Raw genomic sequence first — 12,618 nt, forward strand, 5'->3', positions numbered from 1 at the left:
TTCACCCTTGGCCTCTGGAGCTGACAGTTCTCAACAGCATGTTTAAAAAGAGGGTAGCCATTTCATGATTGCCTGAAATGAAGTTTGGCACTAGAGTGTTTTTAAATATGCAGCCTAATAAAAATACTGAGGTAAATAAAACGATTGTGTTTGTGCCTTGAAAATTAGGGCATGTGGTGCTTAAGCATCGAAGTCACTCATACGTACTTTAAGGGAAAACTCTTTATGATGAATGCCAAACGTCCTGATGTGGCAGAAAGCCTGTGTGACTCCAAATTGAGCGCAGTAATAAGTTCTTTGAGGTGCAGCGTACGCTCAGGTCCTCTGAGGGGGAGCTTGCCTTTGTGATTAGGTCAGCCTGAAAAGCATTTGGCTCTTGTTGACCTTACTGTTCACTTTCCTTCCTTCTCCCAAGGTTTCTGAGCGTTTGAGTCAACCAGGAGTGGCGATCGGTTTGGCATGGACTCCCTTAGGTGGGGAAATCATGTTCGTGGAGGCAAGTCGGATGGATGGCGAAGGCCAGTTAACTCTCACCGGCCAACTGGGGAATGTCATGAAGGAGTCTGCCCACCTCGCTATTAGCTGGCTCCGCAGCAATGCCAAGAAATACCATCTGACCAATGGTGAGTGGCCTGCCCCAGGGTGGGGGCAGGGCTGGAGGGCGTGCTCAAAGCTGTGGGCAAAGAAGAGCCTTGGGATCATGACCCAGGAGGTATCCCACAGTTCTGAAACAGAGATAAAGGAGAGCTTTAAATGATCACTTTCACCTTAAAGCACAGACCTTTGCTTTTGAACTGCAGTGGAAATTCTAGTTCCCAGTTGAGGACTGTTTGACTGGAACCTGAGCTGGAAACTGATTCCAAAAGTTTGTTTTGGTTTTCCTTCTACTTGGAATAGAATGAAGCTGTTCTTCCACACCCCAACTTATACTGCCCACTAATATTTTGAAGGGTGTGTTTACCCCAAACATTCATTTTTATCTCTTTGATTTTCTTTTTTCAGAGAAAGAGAAAACCGGTTTAATTTTTCTACATCAAAATCTTTTTTTCCTTTCTTAAAGCTTCTGGAAGTTTTGATCTTCTTGAGAACACAGACATCCATCTGCACTTCCCAGCTGGAGCTGTCACAAAAGATGGACCATCTGCTGGAGTCACCATAGCAACCTGTCTCGCCTCACTTTTCAGTGGGCGGCTGGTGCGTTCAGATGTAGCCATGACTGGTGAAATCACACTGCGAGGTCTTGTTCTTCCAGTAAGTATGAAAAAGCCTGTTTAGATGGTTTTTAAATTTTTTTAATTTAAAATTTTTATTAATAGTATTTTAATATCTAAATTAATAGTGGTTTGCTGTCTTCCTATGAATGGCTTAGTTTTAAATACGTATTTTTTATATCTGCAGTTCAGATTTCAACATTTTGATCAAATAAAGGAAAAACTGACGATTTTCCCCATGTTTTCCCTTCCACTAAAAAAGAAAACTTGCTGACAGGAAAAAATACCAGTCTGGTTACCAGAAATATTAGCTGTTTAGATGAAGATTTGAGACTTTGCTCTAGTTAATGAATTGTTAAGTATATAGCATATGTGTGAAATAGGATGGTGGCTGTGTATGTTATTTTGGCTGCACGAGTCTCCACTGCAGTGCCTGCGCTGGTCTTGTGGAGTGTGGGGAGTACATGGGCTTGATAGTTGCGGCGGCAAGCTTAGTCACCCCATGTGGCATGTGGGAGTTCAGTTCCCTGACCAGGGATCAGACCTGTGTCCCCTGCATTGGAAGGCTGATCCTTCACCACTAGACCACCAGGGCAGTCCTGGACGGTAGCTGTTTTTAAACTTGAAGCCCAGTTCTCACCTTCTGAAATTCCTGTGAAACCTCCTGTCCTCCTATAGATAAGTTAGATTACTGTAATTGATAGATTGATAGAAAAATTTATAGAAAAGAAGTAGTGCAAAATGGAAGTTTGTAGTAAAGACTAACCATTCTTAATTGCTAAACGCTGAAAAAGTTCTGTACATATGAGGCTTTGGGGCTCCAGCCTATCTGGCAGCTACTTATAAAAACACTGAAAAATGCATAAAACTTGAGAGATCATTTAGAGGCTTAAGTCATTAGGTAGCAATACCAGTCTACATTAAAGTTTTGGCAGGTTTGATAGCAAACTGAGAAAAAAAGAAATGTTCTTTATTCTGGGAACACCTCTGCTTTAATGAAGTAATGGTGAAAGTAGGTCATAGAATCACCAATTAAGATCACTAAAAATGCTCTCAGTTCTCTGGGTTTTTAAATTTAACTCAACCAGGAAGTCATATCCTAAACTGTATTTATGTTCTATACTCAAAAGGAATGTTGCTCTCTTCTCTTCACACTGCCCCGGAACCATTGCATTTCTAGTGACTTGGTGGTTAACAGTAGCTGTACTACTAAAAGGAAATGAGCAAGTGCTTTACTAACCATAAACTCTTTGGTTCCTAGTTCGAAATGGTAAGCTAAAGGAATAAATTTTAATGGTCAAAAATGAGTGGGAAGCCATCAATCAGTGGGGAACTTCTTCTAGTTCAGCCAACTTCTAGAAGATAAAAGTATCCCCACTGATGTAACAGGATTGGAGGTAGAGACATTCTTCCCTGCAGGAACCTGGTGAAAAGCACTGGCTCAGAGCCAGAAGGTTCAGACCAGGAGAACAGGAAGGGGATGGGAAACAAAACCCAGGGCATTCATTGAAATCTCCACAGAACAGACCGCTCTTCTGCTAGGCCCCCTGCACTCAGAGCACCTCGCACCCAGGTAAAGGCTTTCCCACCTCCAGGGGAGGACAGCCACAGCAACTCTGAGGAAGCCTTCAGATTTAAATTATTACATGTAACATGGAGAAAAGCAGCAGCACTTAAGAAGGCCTGCTAAGCCTAGAGAAAACATAATTCAAGAACAGAGGCTAAGACAAAGCTCTTGAATTTAAAATGATGGTTTTAGGAATTGCTCAAAGAACTATTCAGAAAAAAATAGAAAAAAAACCATCTGACAGATCCAGCATCTAACTAAACTGAGACAATGGAGTACAACAAATTGTCAAGGAAATAACAGAGCATTCCCTAGAATTGAAGGCTGTGTTGAGTTTGAAAGGACCTAAGAAAGATTGAAAGGACCACCTCAGAAAAAGGATTGCATCTTCATGACTTTCCAGTCACCAAGGACAAAGCCTACTCATTGATAACACTAGATATATAGCACCTTTAAGACCCTGAGAGCAAATGAGTTTTAATCAAGTCTTGTATACACAGCCTTACTGTCAGTTAAATGTGAACGCAGAATAGACATTGCCATACATTCAGGGACTGAGTTCATCTCACACTCTCTCTGACGAAGGAACCTTGAAAGTGTAGTTCAGCGGCATAAAGCGAAAGCCTGGAAGGAGAGACAGTGTGATAGGATGGCAGGTGTGTAGCAGGTGGGAGGCGGCTTCCAAGGGCTGTCTCCAGGGATCATCTCTATGTGGCACCTATTGCTGCATACGCACCACCCCAAAACAATAGTTACTCTTAGTTTCTGTGGGGCAGCAATTCAGAGGAGGCTTAGTTGGGCTCTTCTGGCCCGGGGACTCTCACTGTGTGGTCGCTATACCAGCCCGGTCTGTCATCCAGAAGTTGACTGGGGCAGGGGGATCTGCTTCCGTTGCGGTTCACTCATGACTGCAGATTGGTCCTGGCCGGCAGGAGGCCCTGGGTCCCCACTTTAGAGCCTCTGCCTAGACAGCTGGGGTGACCTCAGACACCTGAGCTACCTGCGAACAAGACTGATGTGAGTGCCGAAAGGAACAGAAATATAAAAGGGAGTCATGGACAGAAGAGGTGCTCGTACCTGCCAAGAATTAAGAATTTTCAAAAAAAAAGTTTAGAATTTTCCATTAATAGGACAAGGAAATGGCAACCCACTCCAGTACTCTTGCCTGGAAAATCCCATGGACAGAGAAGCCTGGTAGACTACAGTCCATGGGATCACAAAGAGTCGGACACGACTGAGCGACTTCACATGGTGCTAATTGAATGTAAAGAATATACTATTAACCTTTTTAGTGGCTTTCTCAGCTCAAGCTCTAAGGAAATGGAAGGTGATTTGGATGTTTTAAAATAGCAGTGAAAGAAAGGTGGGTCAGGGTTTATCTCAAGGCCTGAGGATGATCATAAATAAGCCTCTTCTCTCCTTACAGGTGGGTGGAATTAAAGACAAAGCGCTGGCAGCGCACAGGGCGGGACTGAAGCGCGTCATCATCCCTCAGAGGAATGAGAAAGACCTTGAAGAAATCCCAGCCAACGTCCGGCAGGATTTGAGTTTCATCACAGCAAGCTGCCTGGATGAAGTTCTCAATGCAGCTTTTGACGGTGGCTTTACTGTCAAGGCCAGACCTGGTCTCCTAAATAGCAAATTGTAGCCCAGGTCGCAACAGAATTTAAGTTGCAAAGTGCCAACAGGTACTGACATGATTTTATTTGCACCAATAGGGGTAAAGCAAAATGTCCCTAATTTGTGAACATAATCACAGCAGCAACAAGCCTCACTCAAGTGGTGGCTAGTGTTTATTACAGAAATGTTAATTTAATAAATTGATTAAACTGGAATTGAACTCTTGTCTTGAATGGGCTCATTACTGTCCCGGGCAAGTTACAGAACAGTGGTTTTCTTACGGTTCCATACAGATGTCTCTGTATTACCTGAGAACTTGTTAGAAATGTGAACTCTCAAAACCCATCAGCAGACCTTCTGAATCAAACTCAGGGGATAGGAGCCAATCTGTGCTAAGCCACCAGGTGGTTCTGGCGTGTAGTCAAGGTCAGAAACCGTTGGGATAGACCATTACCTTAGCAGATGCACCTATGGACTTTATTGGACCCTCAAAGCAATCAGAAGGGGAACTGGGCAAAGGTGAGACTGTAGCCAGCTATTGGTCTTTGTGGAGCATATTCAAGTGAAGCAAACTCTGACGAGGTCTACACATCCCAGTATAGGCCCCTTCCTTGCTGAGGGGAGTAACAAGAGTGGCCTGTGTTGGCTCACGTGACAGACACACCGGCTCTAAATGTCTGTGATCTTAGGGAAAAGATCCAGGAGGAGGCAGCCGTCCATCCGGGGATGGTCCCCAAGCTTGGTGTCCTGACTCCTGCCGCCGCCCCTCGTGTTCCTTGCTTGCCCATGCCAGGGCCCAGTCCTGGCAGACTTGTCTTCTGTGACTCAGCCCAGGATGCGGGTCTTGTGAGATGCGGGTCTTGGACTGAGTCACGGGAGAAGACAGGTCTACTGGAGGAAGCCTACCAGCACGGGGCACTGGCACAGGCGAACAAGGAGCAGAAGCGGAGGTGGCAGGAGTCGCGAAAAGACGGGCAGGAGATACTGGAAGAGGCCCTGATGCTGGGAAGGGCTGAAGGCGGGAGGAGAAGGGGACCACAGAGGATGAGACCGTTGGGTGGCATCCCCGACTCGATGGGCAGGAGTTAGAGCAAGGTCCCAGATTTGGTGATGGGCAGGGAAGCCTGGCGTGCTGCAGTCCATGGGGTCGCAAAGAGTTGGACAAGACTGAGCAACTGAACTGAACTTGATATGAGTTAACTTCTACGTACTAGCATTTGAACTTTCTGTATCTTAGTTTTCCTTACCTTTAAAATGCAGATAATTGTACTCATCAGTCTTACTGTAAAGATAGTTAGAAAGCAACAGAAAATACTGTTGAGCAATTTCTAATCATCATCCCAGCCAGTAATGGATTTTAGAATCTTATTATTACAAAATATAACAACAGACTTGTAAAGATACTTTGAAATTTCTTGGATAAGACTGTGTTAGTTGCTCAGTCGTGTCCAACTCTTTGCAACCCCATGGACTGTAGCCCGCCAGGTTCCTCTGTCCATGGGATTCTCCAGGCAAGAATACTGGAGTGAGTTGCCATTCCCTTCTCCAGGGGATCCTCCTGACTCAGGAATCAAACTCCTTTCTCCTGCATTGCAGGCAGATTCTTTACCATCTGAGCCACTAGGGAAGCCCTAGATAAGAATAAGGTGTACAAATTACCCAAATACTGTGCTCTGAGCCACTAGGGAAGCCCTAGATAAGAATAAGGTGTACAAATTACCCAAATACTGTGCTCAGACCTGGTAATAAAAATCTGGTGTTCTGGGAAGACAACAGATCTGGGACTATGGCCAGTGGTAGCAGGTACCAGGGATTTTGAAAACATTTCATTGACTATCTTGTCACTACTATGAATGTATTATTTCTGCTCAGTCATCTTACAGGGTAGGAAAAGAAACTATGATGTTGTTTTCAGCAACCAGAGGGAGCTAATCCATACCCACGTTGCTCTGCCTTGTCCCACCCAGTGGTGCAGCACAGCACACTTTACAAAGTGGAAGTTCTCTGTATTCTTTCTCAGAAGTTCTGAGCATGCAGCTTTGTGCCAGACCTTTAACAGCAGCAGCATCTTCCATGCCCTCTGCCCTTGAGCATCCCTTTCATTACTAAAGGAGCTGACCAAGAAAGTCTGCACGTGCATGAAACCAACAGTATGACCTTCCATCTCTCTAGCATTGTTTTCGGTTTGTCGTTCTAAATCTAAGCTTCTACTTTTTAAAAATTAGGGCAAAGTTATTTACCATTTTAACTTTAAAGTGTATATGGAGTTGTTAATTACACTAATGTACAATCATCACCACTATTATCCAAAACTTTTTTATCATCTTAAACTGAAACTCTGTGTCCATTAAAAAAGTAACGTCACATCCCTTCATTCCCTAGGCCCTGGTAACCACTATTGTCTCTAAATTTGCCTATTCTAAGTACCTAATGTAAGTGCAATCATATAAATATCTAGCCTTTTGTGCCTGGCATATTTCACTTAGCATGTTCTCAGTGTTTATCCATGTTGTATCATGTATCAGAATTTCGTATCTTTAAGACTAAATAATATTCCATTGTTGGACATACCACATTTTATTCATTCATCTTTTTTCTGCCTCTAGGCTATTGTGCTATGAACGAGTGTACACAGCACTTGTCTCTGAGTCTGTTTTACATTCTTTTGGAAAAGTGTTTGAGGAACCCAACCCATGTTTCCCACCACAGCTGCATCATTTGATATCCCCACCAGCAACACTCAAGGTTCTTATTTCTCTACATCTTGCTAGCACTCACGTTCATTATTTTTTCAGAATTATTTTTGGTTGCACTGGGTCTTCTTCACTGTGCTCAGGCTTTGTCTGGTTGTGGTATGCTGGCTTCTCTTGTGAAGCACAGGCTCTAAGCACACAGGCTTCAGTTGTTACAACACAGGCTTAGTTGCCCTGTAGCATGTGGAATCTTCTCGGACCAGGGATCGAACCCTGCTTTGGCAGCCAGATTCTTATCTGTTGTACCACCAGGGAAGTCCTACTTTCATTATTGGTAACGACCATCCTGAGGGTATGAAGAAGCATCTCATGGTTTTCATTTACATTTCCTAGTGACTAATAGTGGGCTTCCCTGGTGGCTCAGACGGTAAAGCGTTTGCCTGCAATGTGGGAGACCAGGGTTCGATTCCTGGGTCGGGGAGATCCCCTGGAGAAGGAAATGGCAATCCACTCCAGCACTCTTGCCTTGAAAATCCCATGGACAGCAGAGCCTGATAGGCTACACCCATAGTATTTTTCTTCTTTCTAGCAATGTTTGTGTTTCCCATAGACCCTTTATGTCAGCTGGGTTTTTTGAGAACGGCTAACTTAAATTTCAGTTCAGCAGGCCTACAGGCAAGGGCTTGTTAACCAATGTACTTATCCAGCGCTCTCTTGCTTTTTATGCATGGGCTTTTAAAATTTTCGAGTATGAAAACTATATAAAACTTTTAAGTGCCTTGGAAACCAAGAAATTTTATACTGCTTGCGGCACACATGCTTTTTACTTTGCTCTGAGCCTTCTGTTTTGAACCTTACTGCAAACCATGTCAGACATCTTTACTGGTTTTAATCACCTATATGCAAATACAGTGGAAGATGTCATCACAGTGAGTGATCCTTTTTAACATCTATTTACACATCATTGGAAGACCCTGATACTGGGAAAGATTAAAGGCAGAAGGAGAAGAAGGCAACAGGATCAGATGGTTAGATGGCATCACTGATTCAATGGACAAGAACTTGGGCCAAAAAAAAAAAAAAAATGGTGAGCCTGGTGAGCTTCAGTCCACAGGGTCATGAAGAGTTGGACATGAGTTGGCAACTGAACAACACACATCTTGGACCACAGTTAAGGTCTTCTGACTATGTGAGTGGTATTTAAAGGATATTAAACATCTGAATTTTTCTAAATAAGGGGAGGTAAAAAAATTAAGGTTTCTTCCCTTGACATCAGTCAAGATTTGCTTTCTAAGCTGTGATACATATACACAATGGAGTATTACTCAGCCATTAAAAAGAATACATTTGAATCAGTTCTAATGAGGTGGATGAACCTGGAGCCGATTATACAGAGTGAAGTAAGCCAGAAAGGAAAACACCAATACAGTATAATAATGCATATATATGGAGATGGTAACAATAACCCTGTATGCAAGACAGCAAAAGAGACACAGACATATAGAATAGTCTTGGACTGTGGGAGAGGGCGAGGTGGGGGATGGTTTGGGAGAATGGCATTGAAACGTATATTATCACATGTGAAACGAATCACCAGTCCAGGTTCAATGCATGATACAGGGATGCTCAGGGCTGGTGCACTGGGATGATCCAGAGGGATGGTATGAGGAGGGAGGTGAGAGGGGGGTTCAGGATGGGGAACACATGCACGTCTGTGGCAGATTCATGTCAATGTATGGCAAGACCAGTACAATATTGTAATTAGCCACCGATTAAAATATATATATATAAAAATCTGCTTTCTAGTCAAAGTACAGATCACCTTCACAAGAATGGAGTTGTAAATTCATTTCCATTTCCAGTGCCATCTGAGTTGTAGAGGCTGCTTGAAATGCAGAGGTTTTCTGCTTCCTGTCATATCAACACAGTGACCTAGTGATGTCTGCCATCAGGAGCTCCCTGGACTAGGTGACTGGCGCACATTTAAACCTTATCAAAGTCTACCATGTTGTGACGTAACCGACTGCTGAGGAGGGAGTGGGCTATTTTTTTTCACTGACCACTGAAATGAGAAAAACCTTCCTAGAATTAAGGGACTTGACACTAAGCCACAAAGAATGTTAATTTTGCCAATTCTCCTTCCAAATCTGTAGTTTATTTTATCTGGGACTATTAGATGTAAAAAAAAAAAAATCAAGAATTTTTATTTTTTAATTAAGTGTAATGGAAAATAGATGGGGAGACAGTGGAAACAGTGTCAGACTTTCTTTTTTTGGGCTCCAAAATCACTGCAGATGGTGACTGCAGCCATGAAATTAAAAGACGCTTACTCCTTGGAAGAAAAGTTATGACCAACCTAGATGGCATATTCAAAAGCAGAGACATTACTTTGCTGACTAAGGTCCGTCTAGTCAAGGTTATTGTTTTTCCAGTGGTCATGTATGGATGTGAGAGTTGGACTGTGAAGAAGGCTGAGCACCGAAGAATTGATGCTTTTGAACTGTGGTGTTGGAGAAGACTCTTGAGAGTCCCTTGGACTGCAAGGAGATCCAACCAGTCTATTCTGAAGGAGATCAGCCCTGGGATTTCTTTGGAAGGAATGATGCTAAAGCTGAAACTCCAGTACTTTGGCCACCTCGTGAAGAGCTGACTCATTGGAAAAGACTCTGATGTTGGGAAGGATTGGGGGCAGGAGGAGAAGGGGACGACAGAGGATGAGATGGCTGGATGGCATCACGTACTCGATGGACGTGAGTCTGAGTGAACTCCAGGAGTTGGTGATGGACAGGGAGGCCTGGCGTGCTGCGATTCATGGGGTCACAAAGAGTCGGACACGACAGAGCAACTGAACTGAACTGAACTGAACTGAACTTGTTCAAGCTCACATTATTTTGGCAAAAATGAGTTGTATTTGAGTGCCCATCTTCATGAAAATTTTATCCAGCTGCTTAAAATGTCAAGACCACAGAGTTTTACAGTCATGATCCAATTTGATGATTTATGATCCAATCCTATGCTTTTTTGCTTTAATGACACTTAGTTGATACAGCAATGACAACTAGACTGTTACTAAAAAATATATTTTACAGCACCAAAACAAGGAGTATTAAATGGATCTGAAGGGACACAAACAGGCAAATGCATTGAATGACTACTGAAATGTTATAAAACAGCTGTATCAAGTTTTTTTAATCTAGGTAAACCTTTATTTGATACGAAAATTCACTTATTTGGAACACCTTAGGTATGGTTTGTGCTATCAATGAGCTAAAGAATGTGTTTAACATTCTTGGATGTAATAAAAAATCGTAATTTTATAACTAAATTCAATTCTAACATAGTACATATCTAGACAATAGGAACTAAAACCCTTTTTTGGGCTAAACCCTAGTCTTAACATGACAGTACAAATTTACCAAAAGGTGCCTTTATTATAAAACCAAGTATTCTTTCATAACCATTGTTTCTTCTTTTCAAAATTTAGAAACGCCCAAGAGAAATAATTTTCAAAGAAAATTCTTAAGTCTGTACAAGATTAAGGAAAATGTCTGTTTTAGCAGACAAATGAGGCTATAATGGCAGACATAAGGATAAGCACTTTGCAGCACACTTAACCATCCTCATTTTCTTAGGAGGCTGGCATCATTACACCTTTTACTACACCTAGAGATGGAACTAGGAGCAAAGTTACGCCAGTTAGTAGGGAGTAGGTCAGGACTGAGACCCAGGCAGTTAGAACCTAGACCCCACAGTTTACATTTTGGTGGGTGAATCTGGAGGATGTTGTTCTTAGATAAAACTTTCTTTTGGTAAACGACTCAACTAGCTTAAAATTGGAAGCAGTGAGCCACCAAATTATCCTTTATGTTTAGAACATGCACACCGGTAGGTGGGGAAGAGAATGACCAAGGTTCCAGCAGTGCATTCAACCCATCGGTTTTCGTAACACTGTCTGTTCCTGTCTTGTGTAACCTACGTAAATGACTATAGTACTAGTTGGTAAGTCATACAGTCAGTCTTACCCTGTGTGTTCTGATCTTACTCTAGATCTAATGCGCCGATCACGGGCTGGCCCCCAGAATGCTTTTCATTCAGTGTTTTTTCAGTTGGGTTACTTACCAATTCTTCTACTCAACAATCTGAATGAAATAAAATTCCACCATTAGTAGAATCATTTGCAGATGTTCCTGGATATAAAGAGCTCTTGAGCTGCAGGGAAGGTGGACACAACTAAGATTTTTGGCGAGCCAAAACATTTATAGCCATTAGCTTAAGTCTAAAGTTTGTAGTATTGTGGGCCTAAGCATACATATGATGAAAAAAAAAAGCAGAAGAAAAAACTCCCCAACAATCATTAACGTATTAAACTAGTCCATGATTCAACAGGATAAATTCACATATTAAACTAGTCCATGATTCAACAGGATAAATTCATATTCAAGAATATTTAAGAATATAAAATAAAGACTATCACCTCGCCTTAACTCTACTGGGCTTCCCTAGTGGCTCAGCTGGTAAAGAATCCACATACAACACAGGAGACCTGGGTTCAATCCCTGGGTTGGGAAGATCCCCTGGAGAAAGGAAAGGCCACCCACTCCAGTATTCTGGCCTAGAGAATTCCATGGATATAGTCCATGGGGTCGCAGAGTCGGACACAACTGAGTGACTTTCACTTCACTTCACTTCACTTAAATCTATATAGTCCCCTGAAAGAAAACATCAAGACTCCAGGAGTAGGGGCATCTGCAAAAGTAGGATACTGATTACAGTATAGATGATTTAAGAACAAGAGTTAGAGCTCACAAATCAAACCTCAAATAAACCAAGAACTACAGCTCTAGATCTCATTACCCCTACAGGCCGAGAATATAAAGGCTACTAAGAAGAAATACAGTTAGCAGATACCGAAATATCAACCTTATTACCGGCAGACACGCAATTTATCTTAGGCATAAATTGGCGAAACATGAGGTTATAATGAAATGCAAAACCCTTCATCTTACTACCGTAAGTTTCCACTGAAACTTCTCTGGAAAGCAATGAAAACAGTATCATGACCCTAAAATAATGTAAAAAAAAGAACTCCAAAGAATATAACCAGAAAATATATTAGAAATGTTCACAGGCTATTTAGAATTAGCCAGAAAAATTACCTGGACAAAGCGAATATCCAATGCTGGGGACCTGACTAAAATTATAGTCAATCTTCACAAAAGTTACCCAAAATCATGTATTTCCAAGATTATTAAAGTGAGGAAATGCTTAGATGATCATGTGATGTGTGCGAGGGTGAGAGTTACGTAATTACATGATCCCAAATTATATTTCAAAATAAATGTGTGTAAACATGTGTAAATAGACATAAAGAACTAGGAAAATGAAAATGTTTGTAATCATCTCTGAATGGATAAAACTAGACTCTTGTGTGTACCAAAGTCTATATATTAAACCTATACTGCTTTTACAATAGAAACATTTTAAAGTATTTTAAATATAAAATGATATACTGCCACAAAAATATATT

At 41.9% G+C, this 12,618-nt stretch overlaps 1 protein-coding gene across 1 annotated transcript in view; it reads left to right on the forward strand.

The window, feature by feature from the left end:
- The window catches only part of LONP2 (lon peptidase 2, peroxisomal), an 81,566-nt gene extending 76,948 nt beyond the window's left edge, over positions 1–4,618 (forward strand). The window contains exons 13-15 of the mRNA XM_052655511.1: positions 416–623; positions 1,061–1,251; positions 4,205–4,618. Coding sequence (XP_052511471.1) covers positions 416–623; positions 1,061–1,251; positions 4,205–4,426 — 621 coding nt within the window. The 3' untranslated portion in view covers positions 4,427–4,618. The remainder of the gene's footprint in view (positions 1–415; positions 624–1,060; positions 1,252–4,204) is intronic.
- Positions 4,619–12,618: the final 8,000 nt, after the last annotated feature.

Source organism: Budorcas taxicolor, chromosome 18 (assembly GCF_023091745.1).
Source record: "Budorcas taxicolor isolate Tak-1 chromosome 18, Takin1.1, whole genome shotgun sequence".
Lineage (NCBI taxonomy): Eukaryota > Metazoa > Chordata > Mammalia > Artiodactyla > Bovidae > Budorcas > Budorcas taxicolor.